Here is a 20,531-nt window from a genome sequence, read left to right as displayed (position 1 = left end):
AAAGGCAAGCATTACATAAGGTCATTTTTATCTGGTTTTCTACAGTTTTCTCTTTTCAAGTATGTAAAAGCAGCTTTCACCTGGCAGTGAACCTAAAATAATGAACTCCATGATGAGTGAGTTGGGTTGTTCAACTGTGAGTAGTTGTTCTGTTCACCACTGTTCTGACAACGATATGAACTGTAGTACTAATCATGCTCCATCCATTTAATCCAAGGAGACCATAGTTGATTCAGACTACCTTGAGGTCTTTGAGAGGAGTTACATTTGCAAGACCAGATGCTGTTCTTAGCTCTCAAAGTCTTGTACAATACAGTATTCATATCTGGCTTGATCCTCAATTCTCTCTAAAGCCTCAGTTAACTTTTGAGCTGTAGCAAGAGTTTTTCTGCAATATCTAAATTGGAACAGAATCTAAATTGGAACTTCTGACAGACTGAACAACACAACTCACTTTTGCCCCAGCTCCATCCTCTCAGCCCTTTGGGATGACTACTTCATGCTTTTCCTACCTGGCTGTATAGCACATAATCAGTTTGGATGCTATTTCACTTTGGTCATTGGCATTTAGCTGAAACAATGGTTCCAAGCAATTGTAATGAAGAGAATGGAACAATTCCATTGGTTGCTTTAGTACAGAAAGTCTTCAATGACTCTAAGACATTCAGATATCTTGGATACTTAGAATTTTGAGTGACGTTATAAAACACTTAAACATTCATAAATAGTAAGTAAAATTATACAGTGTGCTTGAAAGACCATTTTGAATCCATGGCCTGTTTATTAAAAGAGTTGTTTTTCAGTTGCTAAGTTGTGTCCGACTCTTCATGGACTTCTCCAGGCAAGAATACTGGAGTGGGTTGCCATTTCCTTCTCCAGGGGATCTTCCCAATCCAGGGATCGAACCCACATTTCTTATGTCTCTTGCATTGGCAGGTGTTTTCTTTATCCCTGAGACACTAGGGAAGCTCTTATTGGAAGAGGGTATATATTATATTAAAGTTTAAGCCTTTTCCTAACTTTACTAGAACTCCTTATAAAGAAAGCATCAACCTGTGATCCAGTTACTAACTGCTGAATTAAAACATTGGTTGAATTTGGTTCTCCTCACCTCTCCTCACAGCTGCAAATTAACCAATTTATGATAAAACTTGTTCTTCAACATTGGAGAGAAGAGTATTTTGTCTGTGCCACATGGCTTGTGGTATCTTATTTCCCTGCCCAGAAATTGAACCCAGGACCACAGCAGTGAAAGTGCCAAGTCCTAACCACTGGAGTTCCCGGAACCTCTCAAGAAGAGTATTTTTAAGCTTGATTTTCTTGCTGTTTGATACTCTTTGGTTTCAGGCACTGGGTTATACACTAAATTTTATGCAACCACTACAGGAATGGAGCACGGGGGATAAAGAAATGCAACTGAATTTCTTTGAGATTAATCCCTTTCCTTATGAGAGGATTAAACTCTTATAGAAATTGTCCAGAGCTAGTGTCTTTAGATCTTCTCAACACTTTTTACTGAGTATTTACCGTATGATTGATGTGGTCAATAAATTAAAAGCAATCTGAGAATCTGTAGATTTGGAACTATAGATGAAATTTAAATTAATTAATTTTTAATTAATCTGATCAATTTGCAGTAATAGAGACTTTTCAGATTTTAAATGTTTTAGAAAGTAATCAGGCAAAGAAAGTGCTTTTGTGGGGAAATCTTTCAATGGATAGATTATGTAAGATCATAGAAATAATTCAGTCTCACTAGAGTCATTAAAATACTACAAATGAGAAATTAAATTAATAGCTATTAAGTGTTCATATTTTCCCATAGAGGAAGAATCATAGGCAATGATTTCAAAGCCTCACATCTACTGTCCCCTTCAGTTGAAAATAAAAGCAAAAAAGTAACAGCATTCTGACATTTTGACTACTTAGTGATTTGTTCATCCTTAATTGAAAAATATCTAGTACCCTGTGCTTTCCAAAAATATGGTGGAAAAGTGTACACGCTGGTGAGAAAGGAGAGGAAAACATGAATTTTGAATTTCAACTGTTGTATGAATGATAAGGTTGTTAACTTTTCATTGAAAGAGTTTATGGAGGAGATGTAAAACCAGAGAGAAAAAGAGGGGCCAAGATGAATCAGACAATCATTTGAGGCTTTTAAAAATATCATATGTTTCTGATGATTTTGCATTTTCATGCTTTTTGTCTTAAGATACATTAATAACTTATTAAAATTCAGTAAACACTTGGTCCTACTAAGCCACAAATATTTAAATTCTACTAAATCAATGATTATCTTCAACATCATTTCAAAGAGGAAATGCAGCAGTTATTTATACACAAACATTTTAAAACTGGAATTCCCCTTTTATATAGGGCTGCTTGATACACATTCCTTATATGGGAATACCTGTTCCAATCACTTAATCAAAGAAACTCTTGTTTATGGACACTGGGGATTTCTTTCCCTTCCATCCTAATATAATATGTACAGTAAGAATAATTCTTCCTCTTGGTCCAAACTCTTCCTTTCTTCTTCTCCAAAAAGAAAAAGAAGAAGGGCATAATGCATGGTAGGAAACAAAAAGAGTGGGAAGAAGTTGAGGAAAATAAGGGAGTAAAGGCTATGGAAATCTCCAGGGTAGGGGCATACAAGTTTTTGCAGAAATAGGTCTTTTGATCAGAAACTGATGTGTGGGTTACCTTTGTAACAGTGGGACATTGAAAAGCACCAGCATGTGACTCAGAAGTAAGTCAAGAGCCTGTGGAAGTTTTACTTTTATCTAATTTCTGTCTTTATTCATCACCCAGAGTTTTATGATGTCGCTGAATGCAGTTAAATTTGATAAGGTCAAAAGCAGACAGTTTCAATTACCATCAAATTATAATTACTAATTGTTTAGAAGCTGAGAGTATTAAAACACTGATGGCAGAGGGCAGATTATGCAGCCCAGGGTGCATTTTTTTGAATAAAAAAGTCAAGTGTTCTTCAGTGGGATCAGACAGGCCAAACGTGAGCATGAGCAGCATGATGGATATCCGGCAATGGTTGAGGTCAGAGTTGGGGGAGGAGGTGAACGTTCACCCATGGTTTGGCAAACAGGGCTGAGCATGAGAGGAGGACCCCATCCCTCTGCTGTGGCTAACTGATGTTCTCACAGGATATTTCTTTTCTCTGGTCTTTTAGATCTACAGTCCTATCAGTGAAATACTTTACAAATATGATGGATTAAGTATAAAGATGTCAATTAACTGGCCCTGGTGTTGAATCAGTATTTATTCATCCTGTTACTATGACGAAACATTTTCTCAAATAAATAATTTACAACTTTTGGAAACAAATTGTTAAAAATTACCTGTGTAGCTTCCTTTAGAAATATATACAGCGGTGAACAAAACAAAGGGTAAAAAACAAGCAACTTCCTTTTCAAAGAGAATGCTTAAATTTATTTCTTCTTATTCGTAGGATTTGTCAGTCCCTGCAGTGAATTCTTTTTTCCCCTTGCTGAGAAAGTTTCTAACTGGTTTCATAGTTAGCTAGCTTATTAAAGCACAGTAAAACCATGAAATTTTAAAAATCATTTTTGCTACCATACAGTGTTTTACTAATTAAAATTGTCAATAAGAAATTAACTTCTTACCTTGTCAGAAGGTTTAAATGGATTTCCTTGTCCACTAATTCCACCACTGATACTAAATCCAAGGCCAGGATTCTTTTCTATTCTCACACAAAACTATGTAAAAAAGATAAAAAAAGTAATCAAATACATGTAAAGCTAAATATCTTCAAATAATTGTATCCTACTAAAAAAGATTCCGGAGAAGGCAATGGCAAGCCACTCCAGTACTCTTGCCTAGAAAATCCCATGGATGGAGGAGCCTGGTAGGCTGCAGTCCGTGGGGTCGCAAAGGGTCGGACACGACTGAGCGACTTCACTTTCATTTTCACTTTCACACATTGCAGAAGGAAATGGCAACCCACTCCAGTGTTCTTGCCTGGAGAATCCCAGGGATGGGGGAGCCTGGTGGGCTTCCGTCTATGGGGTCACACAGAGTCGGACACGACTGAAGTGACTTAGCAGCAGCAGCAGCAGAAAAGATTCACATTTCACTTAAGTTCTCAGGGTTAGCCTATGTTAACTTGGTACACAAAAGACAGTATAAACTCTGACAAAATAGTATTTCTCTGGTGGTGAAGTTCGGTTGCTAAGTCATGTCTGACTCTTTGTGGGCCAATGAACTGCAGCACACCAGGCTTTTCTGTCCTCCATTATCTCTTGGAGTTTGCTCATATTCATGTCCATTGTGTTGGTGATACTGTCTAACCATCTCATCCTCTGTTGTCCCCTTCTCCTTTTGCCTTCAATCTTTCCCAGCATCAGGGTCTTTTCCAGGGAGTTGGCTCTTCACATCAGGTGGCCAAAGTATTGGAGTTTCAGCTTCAGCAGCAGTGTTTCTATAGGCATCAACTATGATAGGAATTAACTTAAAATTACCTGGGCAAGTAGACATGAGTAAGTATTCATTCATTACCATGAGCAGGTCTAAATTTTGATTAGCAGTTTGTAAAACTTAAAAATCTTTTAACGATAACAATTGCATTATTTTAATTATCTACTTCAAATGCACATATATTCTGACTAATTAGAAAGAGCTGTGTGACTAAGTGAAAAAAATTTTGCAAGTGTAGAGTGAGGGAAAAGATGGCTATGTAATTTAAATTAGTTGCTATTGTTTTCTAGGAGAGTAGAACAATTCATCTCCTGGGTAGATAATTCTATTGTTTAGATACAGCAGAGGCTTTCATTTGAGAAAGGGGTGAAGTTTTAGCCACAGTTTGAGTGAAGGCGAAAGAAAAGAGAAAAGAAAGACTCTGAAAAGAGTTCAGGGCTTTGACAGCAGCTCCTGAAGAGACAGTTAACAGGTCTTAAAAGAAAGAGGAAAAGAATGAAAAAAGAAAGAGATCAAAAATATGGAGGAATTGTTTGTGATAGAGAAGAGTCAGTAAATATTTAGGACTGTGAAGGCTTATATTCTAGTATTCTGTGCTCTGTTACCTCCCCAAGCCCCAAATCATAAATGAGATCTGTTAAACATCAGAGCCCTGTGCTTTCCAAGAAATGATGGCATTAGAAGTAGATCCAGCATGGGGTAAGGAGGTAGCAAAGGTAACAGCCATTATAAAAGTTGATGCAAAGATGCAGATCAAGAATTCAGTGGAAGGGACATCAGTGTCACCACTGAGCTAGAGCAGGGGTCCCCAACCTCTGGGATCTAATGCTTGATGATCTGAGGTGTAACTGATTAATCATAATGGAAATAAGGAGCACAATAAAAGTAATGCACTTAAATCATTCTTAAGTCATCTTGCCCTCCCTGCACCCTGTCTATGGAAAAACTGTCTTCCACAAAACCGGTTCCTGGTGTCAAAAAGATTGAGGACCACTGATCCAGAGAAACTATAAAAAGCCTAGGAATTCTTGATGATTCAGAGCTGGGGATGTGTGTGGGGGGGCTGTGAGAAAATGCTAGTTTTCCATCTGAAGTGGGACAGGGTGACCCCAGATGACTGAAAGACTTGGGAACCCCAGAGGTAGCATATCATTTGATTATATAACAGGAAAAAAACTTTTATAACTTTAATGTACTGAACAAGGAGTGAAACTAGGATGAACCAAGTATTACTAGAGATTAGCAGGCAAAAGGTTAATAAAGAGTTAAGAAAAATAATTTAAAAATACATTAGCATATATTTTGTGTTTATATAAATACATACTGGAAGGGCTTCCCTGGTGGCTCAGTGGTGAAAAATCTGCCTTCAGTGCAGGAGACTGCCTGCAGTGCAGGTGATGCAGGTTCGATTCCTGGCTTGGGAAGATCCCCTGGAGAAGGAAATGGCAACCCACTCCAGTATTCTTGCCTGGGAGATCCCATGGACAGAGGAGTCTGGTGGGTTACAGTCCATGGTGTTGCGAAAGAGTAGGACATGACTTAGCTACTGAACCACAACGTCCATCATACTGGAAATGTTCTTTAAGATGATTTTAAACATCAGCTTAACGTTTTCTCCAGCAACGCTTCTTAGCCTATTAATTTGCTTATGGGCAAATGCAAATGCTCAAAATGTTCTCTACATCTTTATTTTTAAGGTACATTTAATCCTTACCTCAAGTTCAAGGCAAACTTGAGTCCTATTCCTGACTTAATTAGCATATATTGTGAGTTGATGGTAACTGGATCAATTTGTTCACATCAAGTCTCATTAAATGGGACTGACCATTTAATGAGACTGTCCTTAATTCACTGTCATATTCCTTAATAGTAAATACAATGGTTAACTATTATATGCAGTTCACTTGCAGCACTTGAACAAAAAACTATCCACTAATGTGATTTTTATGGTGAAGTCATTAATGAACAGTCTCTAAATGATGAGTAACTGCAATTACCATAGTACTCTATGTTTTATTTTAAAGATATGTTTAATTAAAACTTTTCCTTTAGTTGATCTAGATTTGTTAAAACTAGTTATCATATGGTGGTAGAAACTATGATTTTGAATAGTTTTGTATTTAAATGGCTCACTGTCTATGGACATGAACATATAACTGCTTGATGTAGCTTGAAGGAGTACTTTAGCTTTATGTAACATACCATTTCACCTAGTAGTCCTTTTTTGTTATTTGTCATTAATTAGAAAATGAGAAGAAAGGAACTAAACATAACTTAAAGATTTGACCTTTATATTTTCCAGTATATCTGTGCATTTCCAATTAAATTATTTAAAATTTGGGTTGTGGAAACAAGAGTTCCAGGCAGCCAGCTGGAAGAGCGCTCAGACTAGCAGAATGAAAGGGAATCCGGAGGGCGGAGCCCAGTGGACTGCAAACGCAGAGGAATAAGGGCTGTGCTGGCAACCAAACTGGTTCTGAAACAAACGAGTTTAGATAAGGAACAAGATGGCGGAGGAATAGGACGGGGAGACCACTCTCTCCCCCACAAATTCATCAAAAGAACATTTGAGCGCGGAGTAAAGTCCACAAAACAACTTCTGAATGCTGGCAGAGGACATCAGGCACCCAGAAAAGCAGCCCATTGTCTTCGAAAGGAGGTAGGAAAAAACATAAAAGATAAAAAGAGAGACGAAAGAAGTAAGGACGGAGCTCTGTCCCAGGAAGGGAGGCTTTAAAAAGAGAGGTTTCCAAACACCAGGAAACACTCTCACTGGCGAATCTGTGGCGAGCCTTGGAATCTCAGAGGGCCACATAACCCTCTTTTTTTTTTTAAGATTTTTTTAAAACCCACAGATTACCCGCCAAACGGTAACTCCCAGCAGAGAAGCAGACGCCTGCATACGCCATTAGCAAGCGGGGGCTGGGCAGGGAGGAGCCGGCTGAACTGCTTAGAGAGAGGACTGGGCTTGAACGCCGCAAGAACAATCTGAGAGAACTGGGGAGAGCAAAGCAGAGTGGGATAGCTTCCCCACGAACAGGCGGAAAGCTCTAACCTAAGACTCAGCCAGCCCCGCTCACAGAATAAAGGACTGATCAGAGCGAGCCGGCTGCAGTCGGCCTGTCCCTCATCCCCCGCCGAGACAGGCAGGGAGGTCAGCCAGAGCCGGAGGGGGCAACCGCAGCCCCAGAAAGGCATCTGATACAAACTGCAGGCAGGCTTGTTGCTAATCAGGACTTCTTGGGCTCGGGCAGGTCGATATCCCCCTGAGAAGGTGCGTGGTTGTACACCCAGAAAACTGAGTGGCGGGGACTGGGGAGGCGATAAGTTGCAGAGACCGCGCTCGCCAAACACCTGGTCCCCTGAGCTGCTCGAACCGGGGAAGGCACAAAACGCAGGCCCAACCAAGTCTGCGCCTTTGTGGAGTACCTGAGAACCTGAACTTGAGCCGCTCAGACCTGGGAAGTGCATACAACCCGGCGCCGGCCTCGGACAGTTCCCGGTAGAGCAACCTAGAGCCTGTACAGTGTAGACTGGGACAGCACACACGCTGTGAGTGGGGGCAAACCCAGTGTGGCTGAGACGCTGTGAGCACTCCCCACAGACGCCAGAGATATTCGTCTGCAGCGTTCCTCCCTTCCCAGAACAGGACTGAACAACTGAGCCTTAAAAAGTGTCCACCCACCCCCTAGTATCAGGGCGGAAATTAGACACTGAAGAGACCAGCAAACAGAAGCAAACAGAGGGAACCACCTTGGAAATGACAGAGTAATCTAGAGGCTACTCCAAGAATAAGACCAAAAACCAGAGGCAAGAGGCTTAAGCCCGAATCCTGAGAACACCAGAGAACTCCTGACTCCAGGGAACATTAATCGATAGGAGCTCATCAAACGTCTCCATACCTACACTAAAACCAAGCACCACCCAAGGGTCAACAAGTTCCAGAGCAAGACATACCACGCAAATTCTCCAGTAACACAGGAAACTAGCCCTGAGTTTCAATATACAGGCTGCCCAAAGTCACTTCAAACCCACTGACATCTCATAACTCATTACTGGACACTTCATTGCTCTCCAGAGAGAAGAAATCCAGCTCCACCCACCAGAACACCGACACAAGCTTCCATAACCAGGGAACCTTGACAAGTCACCCGTTCAACCCCACACACAGCAAGGAAACTACATAATAAAGAGAACTCCACCAACGGCCAGAAGAGGGAAAGGCCACCCCAAGCAAAGCAATATAAGCAAGATGAAGAGGCAGAGAAATACCCAGCAAGTAAAGGAACAAGATAAAGGCCCACTAACACAAACAAAAGAGGAAGATATAGGGAATCTACCTGATAAAGAATTTCGAATTTTGGTGGTGAAAATGATTCAAAATCTTGAAAGCAAAATGGAGTTACAGATAAATAACCTGGAGAAAAGGATTGAGAAGATGGAAGAAAGGTTTAATAAGGACTTAGAGGAAATAAAAAAGAGTCAATATACAATGAATAATGCAATAGATGAGATCAGAAACACTCTGGAGGGAACAAACAGTAGAATAACAGAGGCAGAAGACAGGATAAGCAAGCTAGAAGATAGAATTGTAGAAATAAACAGAGAGGAAAAAAGAAAAACAAAAGAAATGAGAACAATATTAGAGACCTCTGGGACAATGTTAAACACTCCAACATTCGAATCATAGGAATCCCAGAAGAAGAAGACAAAAAGAAAGACCATGAGAGAATACTTGAGGAGATAATAGTTGAAAACTTCCCTAAAATAGGGAAAGAAATAATCACCCAAGTCCAAGAAACCCAGAGAGTCCCCAACAGGATAAACCCAAGGCGAAATACTCCAAGACACATATTAATCAAATTAACAAAGATCAAACACAAAGAACAAATATTAAAAGCAGCAAGGGAAAAACAGCAAATAACACACAAGGGGATTCCCATAAGGATAACAGCCGATCTTTCAACAGAAACTCTTCAGGCCAGGAGGGAATGGCAAGACATACTTAAAGTGATGAAAGAAAATAACCTACAGCCCAGACTACTGTACCCAGCAAGGATCTCATTCAGATATGAAGGAGAAATCAAAAGCTTTACAGACAAGCAAAAGCTGAGAGAATTCAGCATCACCAAACCAGCTCTCCAACAAATGCTAAGGGATCTTTTCTAGACAGGAAACACAGAAAGGGTGTATAAACTTGAACCCAAAGCAATAAAGAAAATGGCTACGGGATCGTACTTATCAATAATTACCTTAAACGTAAATGGGTTGAATGCCCCAACCAAAAGACAAAGGCTGGCTGAATGGATACTAAAACAAGACCCCCATATATGTTCTCTGCAAGAGACCCACCTCAAAACGAGGGACACATACAGACTGAAAGTGAAGGGCTGGAAAAAGATATTCCATGCAAATAGAGACCAAAAGAAAGCAGGAGTAGCAATACTCATATCAGATAAAATAGACTTTAAAACAAAGGCTGTGAAAAGAGACAAAGAAGGAAACTACATAATGATCAAAGGATCAATCCAAGATGAAGATATAACAATTATAAATATTTATGCACCCAACATAGGAGCACCGCAATATGTGAGACAATTACTAACAAGTATGAAAGGGGAAATTAACAACAATGCAATAATAGTGGGAGATTTTAATACCCCACTTACATCTATGGATAGATCAACTAAACAGAAAATTAACAAGGAAACACAAACTTTAAATGATACAATAGACCAGTTAGACCTAATAGATATCTATAGGACATTTCACCCCAAAACAATGAATTTCACCTTTTTTCTCAAGTGCACACGGAACCTTTTCCAGGATAGATCACATCCTGGGCCATAAATCTAGCCTTGGTAAATTCAAAAAAATTGAAATCATTCCAAGCATCTTTTCTGACCACAATGCAGTAAGATTAGATCTCAATTATGGGAGAAAAACTATTAAAAATGTCAACATATGGAGACTGAACAACACACTGCTGAATAATGAACAAATCATAGAAGAAATCAAAAGAGAAATCAAAATATGCATAGAAATGAATGAAAATGAAAACACAACAACCCAAAACCTCTGGGACACTGTAAAAGCAGTGCTAAGGGGGAAGTTCATAGCAATACAGGCACACCTCAAGAAACAAGAAAAAAGTCAACTAAATAACCTAACTCTACATCTAAAGCAACTAGAAAAGGAAGAAATGAAGAACCCCAGGGTCAGTAGAAGGAAAGAAATCATAAAAATTAGGGCAGAAAAAAATGCAAAAGAAACAAAAGAGGCCATAGCAAAAATCAACAAAGCCAAAAGTTGGTTCTTTGAGAAGGTAAATAAAAGTGACAAACCACTAGCCAGACTCATCAAGAAACAAAGGGAAAAGAACCAAATCAATAAAATTAGAAATGAAAATGGAGAGATCACAACTGACAACACAGAAATACAAAGGATTATTAGAGAATACTATCAGCAATTATATGGCAATAAAATGAATAACCTGGAAGAAATGGACAAATTCCTAGAAAAGTACAACTTTCCAAAACTGAACCAGGAAGAAATAGAAAATCTGAACAGACCCATCACAAGCACGGAACTAGAGGCTGTGATCAGGAATCTTCCAGCAAACAAAAGCCCAGGTCCAAATGGCTTCACAGCCGAATTCTACCAAAAATTTAGAGAAGAGCTAACACCTATTCTACTCAAACTCTTCCAGAAAATTGCTGAGGAAGGGAAACTTCCAAACTCATTCTATGAGGCCACCATCACCCTAATCCCAAAACCTGGCAAAGACTCCACAAAAAAAGAAAACTACAGGCCAATATCACTGATGAACATAGATGCAAAAATCCTTAACAAAATTCTAGCAATCAGAATCCAACAACATATTAAGAAGATCATACATCATGACCAAGTGGGCTTTATCCCAGGAATGCAAGGATTCTTCAATATCCGCAAATCAATTAACGTAATATACCACATTAACAAACTGAAAAATAAAAATCATATGATTATCTCAATAGATGCAGAGAAAGCCTTCGACAAAATTCAACATCCATTTATGATAAAAACCCCCCAGAAAGTGGGAATAGAAGGGACATACCTCAACATAATAAAAGCTATATATGACAAACCCACAGCAAACATTATCCTCAATGGTGAAAAACTGAAAGCATTTCCCCTAAAGTCAGGAACAAGACAAGGGTGCCCACTCTCACCACTACTATTCAACATAGTTCTGGAAGTTTTGGCCACAGCAATCAGAGCAGAAAAAGACATAAAAGGAATACAAATTGGAAAAGAAGAAGTAAAACTTTCACTGTTCGCTGATGACATGATCCTCTACACAGAAAACCCTAGAGACTCTACCAGAAAACTACTAGAGCTAATCAATGATTACAGTAAAGTTGCAGGATATAAAATCAACACACAGAAATCCCTTGCATTCCTATACACTAATAATGTTAAAATAGAGAAATTAAGGAAACTATTCCATTCACTGTTGCAACAAAAAGAATTAGATACTTAGGAATATATCTACCTAAGGAAACAAAAGACTTGTACGTAGAAAACTATAGAACACTACTGAAAGTAATCAAAGAGGACACTAATAGATGGAGAAATATGACATGTTCATGGATTGGAAGAATAAATATTGTAAAAATGAGTATACTACCCAAAGTAATTTATACATTCAATGCAATCCCTGTCAAGCTAACAACGATATTTTTCACAGAACTAGAACAAATAATCTCACAATTTGTATGGAAATACAAAAAGCCTCCAATAGCCAAAGCAATCTTGCGAAAGAAAAATGGAACTGGGGGAATTAACCTGCCGGACTTCAGGCTCTACTACAAAGCCACAGTCATCAAGACAGTATGGTACTGGCATAAAGACAGAAATATAGATCAATGGAACAAAATAGAAAGCCCAGAGATAAATCCACGCACCTATGGACACCTTATCTTTGACAAAGGAGGCAAGAATATAAAATGGAGAAAAGACAGTCTCTTTAACAAGTGGTGCTGGGAAAACTGGTCAGCCACCTGTAAAAGAATGAAACTAGAACACTTCCTAACACCATACACCAAAATAAACTCAAAATGGATTAGAGAGCTAAATGTAAGACCTGAAACTATAAAACTCCTAGAGGAGAACATAGGCAAAACACTCTCTGACATAAATCACAGCAGGATCCTTCAAGACCCACCTCCCAGAATATTGGAAATAAAAGCAAAAATAAACAAATGGGACCTAATTAAAATCAAAAGCTTCTGCACAGCAAAGGAAACTATAGGCAAGGTGAAAAGACAGCCTTCAGAATGGGAGAAAATAATAGCAAATGAAGCAACTGATAAAGGATTAATCTCCAAAATATACAGGCAGCTCCTGCAGCTCAATTCCAGAAAAATAAATGACCCAATCAAAAAATGGGCCAAAGAACTAAACAGACATTTCTCCAAAGAAGACATAAAGATGGCTAACAAACACATGAAAAAATGCTCAACATCCCTCATAATCGGAGAGATGCAAATCAAAACCACAATGAGATACCATTTCACACCAGTCAGAATGGCTGCTATCCAAAAGTCTACATGCAATAAATGCTGGAGAGGATGTGGAGAGAAGGGAACCCTCTTACACTGTTGGTGGGAATGCAAACTAGTATAGCCACTATGGAGAACAGTGTGGAGATTCCTCAAAAAACTAGAAATAGAACTGCCATATGATCCATTAATCGCACTCCTGGGCATACACACCGAGGAAACCAGAATTGAAAGAGACACATGTACTCCAATGTTCATTGCAGCACTGTTTATAATAGCCAGGACATGGAAGCAACCTAGATGTCCATCTGCAGACGAATGGATAAGAAGCTTTGGTACATATACACAATGGAATATTATTCAGCCATTAAAAAGAATACATTTGAATCAGTTCTAATGAGGTGGATGAAACTGGAGCCTATTATACAGAGTGAAGTAAGCCAGAAAGAAAAACACCAATACAGTATACTAACGCATATATATGGAATTTAGAAAGATGCAAATGATAACCCTGTATACGAGATAGCAAAAGAGACACAGATGTATTAGAACAGTCTTTGGGACTCTGTGGGAGAGGGTGAGGGTGGGATGATTTGGGAGAATGGCATTGAAACACGTATGTTGTCATATGTGAAATGAATCACCAGTTCAGGGTCGATGCGTGTTATAGGATGCTCGGGGCTGGTGTGCGGGGATGACCCAGAGGGAGGATAAAGGGAGGAGGGAGGTGGGAGGGGGGTTCAGGAGGGGGAACTTATGTAAACCCGGGGCGAATTCATGTCAATGTATGGCAAAACCAACCAATATAATATTGTAAAATAATTTGCCTCCAATAAAAAATAAATTAATTACTTTAAAAAAATAAATAAATAAAATAAAATTTGGGTTGTATTTTTCTAATGTGAAAATTTTATATTTTACAGTGTAATATGTGGAAGGTATGCATACCTCCGGCTCTCTCCAGACCACTATAAAAGCTGAAAGGAAACATATGCAACAGATTTTATTTACAAAGTAAACTGCTGAGAACACTTTTCAGCTATTCTCCTGTAGTGACTATATCTATTTTATAATATTGTCAATCTGGAAGGAACTAAAAATCTAAAGAAAACAAATTTCGTATGTGCCAGGTATATGAAGAACTGTTTCAATATATTTTTTAAATAATAGAAATAATAAAGATGACACTGTGGTTTTATAAATGTGACGAACAGCCATACATTCTGATCTGAAGCTAGACTCCTCTTGGGCATGCTATGCTATGGTTAATAGGTTGTGTTGCGACTGTTGTGTCCCATAAAGCATGTCAGAGACAGTATTCATGTCACATATAAGGAGTTCCACCTGTCTGCTAAGGCCCAAAGGGGCCATGAAATGTAAGAGCAGAGAATACTTCAAGAAGCAGTCTGAAAGTAAAGAAGTTTAGCCAAGAGGAAATGCAGTGTTCTAGCAAAAGGTCAGATCTAGAAGGCTAATAAATAGCTTATTTAGTGAAAATCAGCTTTTCTATTTTCTATCAAGTTACTGATATCAATGAGTGACATTTCTGACTGAAGATATTGGCAACAGTTTGGCAATAAATAGTGCATTTGCTTCTTGTGGAGTCTGCTTCTATCATTTGACTATTTGGTAATTCTGGTTTATATTGATCTTGTTCCAATTAAAATAGTGGGTCATAACTTGCAGAAGCCTGTGACAAAATGGATTGTTATGTAGCAGTGAGGTTCTGTGAATCATGATCTATAATCTCTGGAATTCAATGATCTGATTTGGTCTTGCAGTGTTCTAAAACCTAGTAACAAGAATAAAGGAAACTGTTGCACCTTGTGTGTTTATATATACGAACAACACGTGTGTGTACATGCACGTGCATGGGTGTGTGAGGTGTAATTCAGGATTAGAGACTGGCATTACAGAAAGATACCTGGTGATGCTGTAGTTAACTTGCTTACTGTGCTTTCTTCTAGAGACCATTCCCTTTCCTAGCAGTGTGTATTTATGAAGCTTTCAGTGTATACCTGCTGTTTTTGCTGCTCAAGAGCCATTCGTTCTTTGTCTGGCAGCTATCATCTCCAATTCTCTTTGAAAACTACTCAATTCTCTATTCTTAGCCTCTGCTTTCAGTGAATCATGTTATCTAGACCTAAAACAAAGCACTGTATCCCCTAAAAATATCATTTATTATAGGATGGGCAGATAACCTGATCAAATAGGAGAAATGAGAAGCCTATTGGGATTTTCAGGAAAGAGAATCTTGCTCTATCTTGCAGGTTTTAAGTCTGAGAGGGTCTGAAGCTCTTGAGCTATCTTTCTACCAATAAAGAAAGAAAAAAAGAGTGGCTAGTAGCTTCACTGTACAGCAGAAACTAGCCATTCTTTCTTGGTTTCTTTATTGGCTCCTCTTCTGTTCATGACCTTTAAGTGATAGAGCGATTCAGTGCTCAGACTTTGACCCTCTTCTCTTTTGTATCCGTACACACTTGGATGGCATCATCGACTGAATGGACAGGAGTCAGCAAACTCCAGGAGACAGTGAAGAATAGGGAAGCCTGGAGTGCTGCAGTCCATGGGGTTGCAAAGAGTCAGACACAACTTAGTGACTGGACAACAACACACACCTATATGGTTTCATTCAGCTCCAAGATGGATGACTCCAAAATTTATATATCTCTAGCCCTGACCCCTCCTCTGTACTTCAGATGTTTATATTCAATTACCCCTCGTTGATATCTCAATCTGAATGTCCAGTGAATTTCTGAAATTTGTTGTTTAGTTGCTAAATCGTGTTTGACTCTTTTTCAATCCCATGGACTGCAGGTCACCAGGCTCTTCTGTCTTTGGTGGTTTAGTTGTTAAGTCGTGTCTGACTCTTGTGAACACATGGACTGTATCCTGCCAGGGCTCCTCTGTCCATGGGATTCTCCAAGCAAGCATACTAGAGTGGGTTGCCCAGGAAATGGGTCTCCTGCATTGCAGGCAGTTTCTTAACTGACTGAGCCAGGAGGGATTCTTAAATTTAGCGTGATCAAAAGAAACATTGTAAAGTAACTATACCCCCCAAAAGAACAAAGAAATCTGGCTCAGAGAACCCACTCTTGAGTGAAACATCTTAATGGGAAAAAGAAAAAAAAAAGGAAAGGCTAGTGTGGAAAGAGGAAAACAAGTAGAATAGTGAGAGCCAAGTGAAGAAAATTTAAAGAAAGAGGTCAAGCCACAGGCTGAGAGATGATGATGGGAATCTGACTATGGGACTTGACAGAAGTAGAAAGAATGCTTTGTGGTACTGAAATTAAGCTTGAAATTAAATTTGCTGCTACTTTTACTTTTAGTACCTGGTGTTATGGGTTATTATACAACAGGGCTTGTGTGATAAAGAATTGTATACAATTATATAAAATCTACATAAAACTGCATTTCCAGAATTTCTAAGAAGCCTATGTAGTAGGCTCAAAAAAGTATAATAATTAGAAAATATATAAATATTTAAGAACAATTACTATTTTTGATCCTTTTTTTTTTCTGTTGTGACTTAGAGATGCAAGTCCAACTAAATTGCTCATTAAATCTTTTGAAGAAACATCCTAATAGAAAGATCGAAGAATAGGGGCTTTCCTGGTGGCTCAGGGGTAAAGAATCCAACTACCAGTTCAGAAGACATCGATCCCTGATCCAGGAGGATATTGCATGTCTCAGAGAAATTAAGCCCAGGCACCACAACTATTGAGCTCCTGCTCTAGAGCCCAGGAACCAGAACTACTGAGCCCACGTGCAGCAACTACTGAAGCCTGTGTTCTGCAACCAGAGAAACCACTGCAAGGACAAACCTGCACACTGCAACTAGAGAGCAGTCCCTGCTCACCACAACTTAGAGAAAAACCCACGCAGCAATGAAGACCCAGAACAGCCAAAAATAGATAAATAAATACAATTATTTTTTTAAAAAAGAGAAATTGATGACTAAAATCCTTGCAGTAGCATTTTCTAGATTTTCAGGAAAAAAATTGCCAACTCTATACATTTCTAGAAAATAGAAACTCAAATTTTTTTAGTATGTAAATGAATTTAAAAGGTTATTCACTTCATTTCCTTCATTTTACACATAAGGAAACCAAGACCATACATATATTTAGTGGAACACTGAGAGAGGCCTTCTGATTCCTACTACAGTGTTTACTGAATCCCACTATCCATAATAACTGCATAAAATTCATAAGTCAATTTGTAGAACTTGCTGTGATGAGTTAGACATTATTTGTGTCTCACTATGATTTGTAATTTCAGAACTGCAGTACTAAGGTTACTGAAGAATAAAACTCTATGAGGAAAATATGAATTAATAGCTCTATTTTAAGTGAAGCAGGATGAGGTATGGGATGTCCCTGAAATCATTTGAGTAAATAACATACATTAAAACCATCTTAATATCTGTTTTCTATAATTTTTATTAAATTATTACCTTTTACTTTAAAAATTCATAAATAAAACCCCCAAATATTTCCAAGTTTTTTATTAAACTATTAAGCATTCAGAATAATGTTTTTTTCTTCCCTTGGTCCCATAGATGAAAACCCTGGAAACCCTGTGAGCCCTTCAGGCAGCTGATCAGAGTATCTAAAGAAATGTCTGAAATCATGTCTTAGCCAATTGCTTCATGAATTATTATATGTCCCACATATTATTAAGTATTAAAAATGATTTCTTCCAGGGTACACTACAGCATCTTCTTCAGGGAGGGTTTCTGAGCTTTGTATTTTATGTCCTTGAATATGATGGATGGGAACTGCTTTGTATAACTCATAGGGCTTATTCTAATGTATTTCTAATGTAATGTTACAAGTCCTCTTTCAGGCACAAACTTTAGTTTGAATGTATACTCCTGGTAGGAGACAGCTGTGCAGCTCTGGCCATCCTGATGTATTAGGTTCACTAGCGGGTATGTCCTCTTTCTTGTCTGGGGCAGACAGGAACTCTAGAGTGTATTTTTTATATTTTTATTCTTCCAGTGTGAGCTTACTCTTGACCCCTATGTTTGGCCATACTGCAGCAGGCTGTAGCTTATAATGTGGGATTTTCCAGGCAAGAGTACTGGAGTGGGTTGCCATTGCCTTCTCTGATAATGTGGTAGACTCGTGAAATTGGATTTTAATTCTAGTTCCGCTTCTTCAAATCTTAGGCGTCTAGTCAATAAAACAGGAACTGCTCTATTCATCACGTTATTGGTTAGATGAAATTGGTTAATATATGAAAGGATTTTGAAACATTTGAAGCATCAAGCTGTTTTTCCTTCCTATTTATGCTTTGGAGTCTATGTGTTCTACATATACAAATATGCTTTGCCTTGGAAGGAAATGCAACCCACTCCAGTATTCTTGCCTGGAGAATTCCATGGACAGAGGAGCCTGGCAGACTATAGTCCGTGGGGTCTCAAAGAGTCGGACATGACTGTGTGACTAACACTTACTTACTTCACTTACACATTTGCAAAAGAGAAACAGTTTATTTCAGTTTCTTTTAAAAATATTCAACAAGTTATATATGAATTGTGTATGCTTCTAAATAGTGTTAATAACAATATGTTATTCAGCTGGTAAATTGCTGAGCTGTAGAATATCTCAAGTATCACTTCTCAGCCTTAGCTACACAATAGAATCACCCGGGGAGTTTCAAAAATTCCCATCACTCAGCTCACACTCAGACTAATGAAATCAGTTTCTTTGGGAATGAGGCCAGGTCATTAGTGTTTTTCAAAGCTCCTGAACAACCTCCCTCCAGAAGTATGGAGGTTCCTCAAAAAACTAAAATAGAACTATCATATGTGTGTTAGTCACTCAGTCCTGTCTGAGTCTTTGTGACCCCATGGACTATAGCCCACCAGGTTCCTCTGTCCATGGGATTCTCCAGGCAAGAATACTGGACTGGGTTGCTATTCCATTCTCCAGGGGATCTTCCCAATCCAGGGATCAAACCCAGGTTTCCAGCATTGCAGGCAGATTCTTTAACAATCTGAGCCATCAGGGAAGCCTAAAACTATCATATGATCCAGCAATCCTACTCTGGGGCCTATATCCAGGAAAGATGAAAACACTAATTCAGAAAGACACATGAACCGCTATCTCCACAGAAGCACTACTGACCATATCCAAGACTTGGAAATGATCCAAGTGCCCATCAACAGACAAATGGATAAAGAAGACATAGTATATATACACAATATAAAAAGATAGAATTTTGCTAATTGCAACAACATGAATGGGCTTAGAAGGCATTATGCTAAATGAAATAAGTGAGATAGATACATTCTGTAGGATATCAATGACATGCAGAATCTAAAAATTAATACAAATGAATATATATGCAACACAGAAACAGACTCATAGACGGAAAACAAACTTGTGGTTACCAAAGGGAAGAGGGGAGGGGGTAAAAATAAATTAGGGGTATGGGATTAACAGAAACAAACCATTATATATAAAATAAATAAACAACAAGGCTATATTATATAGTGTGGGAAACTATAGCCAATATCTTACAATAACTTATAATGAAATATAATCTGCAAAAATACTGAATCACTATGCTGTATACCTGAGACTAAAATAATATTGTTAATCAACTATACTTCAATAAAAAAGTTGAGAAGATTCTAAAGTACAGCTGAGGTTGAGAAAAACTGATATAAAGTATTATTTTACTGAGAAGAAGAGGATAAGATAGTCATTTGGACTAGGAAACAAAGGGAGGAGCTGAGAAAATGGATATGATGGCTAAGAGTTTTCATGTGGAATGGGAAAGAGTCAAGTCTTCACTCTCTGGTTTGCTTCAGCTCACTGTTTAATACTATTCTATGATTCTCTATTATATTTATCAATAATCAAAACAGTTTATGCATTATAATCCCTTATTTTTCTTTTTTAAAATTATTTTTTTGTGGAAATAACTGCTTTACTATCTTGTGTAGTTTCTACTGTACAGCAAAGTGAATCAGCCATGCAAATACATATATCCCTGTCCTTTGGGATTTCCTTCCCATTCAGATCATCACAATGCATTAAATAGAGTTCCATGTGCTATACAGTTGTTCTCATTAGCTCTTTATTTTATACATAGTATCAATAGTATATATGTATCGTTCCCAATCTCCCAATTCCTTCCATCCTTCTTTTCTCTCTTGGTATCTATTTATTTATTCTCTACCTCTGTGTCTCTATTTCTTCTTTGGAAATAAGGTTGTCTGTATCATTTTTATAGATTCCAACCTAAATATCCATCAACAGAGGAATGGATAAAGATGTGTTACATATATACAACGGAATATTTATTACTCAGCCATAAAAAAGAGCAAAATTGGGTCATTTGTGTAATCCTTTTTCTAAGTAGAGTTCCCTGATAATAAACTTCAAGTGACAGGCACATGAGTTTGTTGAAGGTAATTTGTTAAAAACGATATCCATTATTATACATCAGATTTATAGTTTATAGAAACTAATACCTTGAATCTGGATAGTACTTTATGCTTTAAAAATCACTTTCATATAT

At 38.2% G+C, this 20,531-nt stretch overlaps 1 protein-coding gene across 4 annotated transcripts in view; it reads right to left on the bottom strand.

Moving 5' to 3' along the window:
- The window catches only part of LRRC7 (leucine rich repeat containing 7), a 503,703-nt gene that overhangs the window by 34,340 nt on the left and 448,832 nt on the right, over window positions 1–20,531 (bottom strand). For 3 of the 4 annotated variants that reach the window (XM_055402285.2, XM_088834861.1, XM_088834862.1), the window contains one exon: window positions 3,642–3,734. In XM_055402285.2, coding sequence (XP_055258260.2) covers window positions 3,642–3,734 — 93 coding nt within the window. Of the gene's footprint in view, window positions 1–3,629; window positions 3,735–20,531 lie in introns of those variants that run through there. The other variant, XM_088834863.1, reaches the window with a different exon arrangement.

The sequence above is a fragment of the Moschus berezovskii genome, chromosome 4 (assembly GCF_049115385.1).
Source record: "Moschus berezovskii isolate FMDL1 chromosome 4, NW_MosBer_1.0, whole genome shotgun sequence".
In the NCBI taxonomy this organism is placed as follows: domain Eukaryota; kingdom Metazoa; phylum Chordata; class Mammalia; order Artiodactyla; family Moschidae; genus Moschus; species Moschus berezovskii.
The sequence above is the reverse complement of the archived record's forward strand: the minus strand, read 5'-3'. Positions and strand labels throughout refer to the sequence as shown.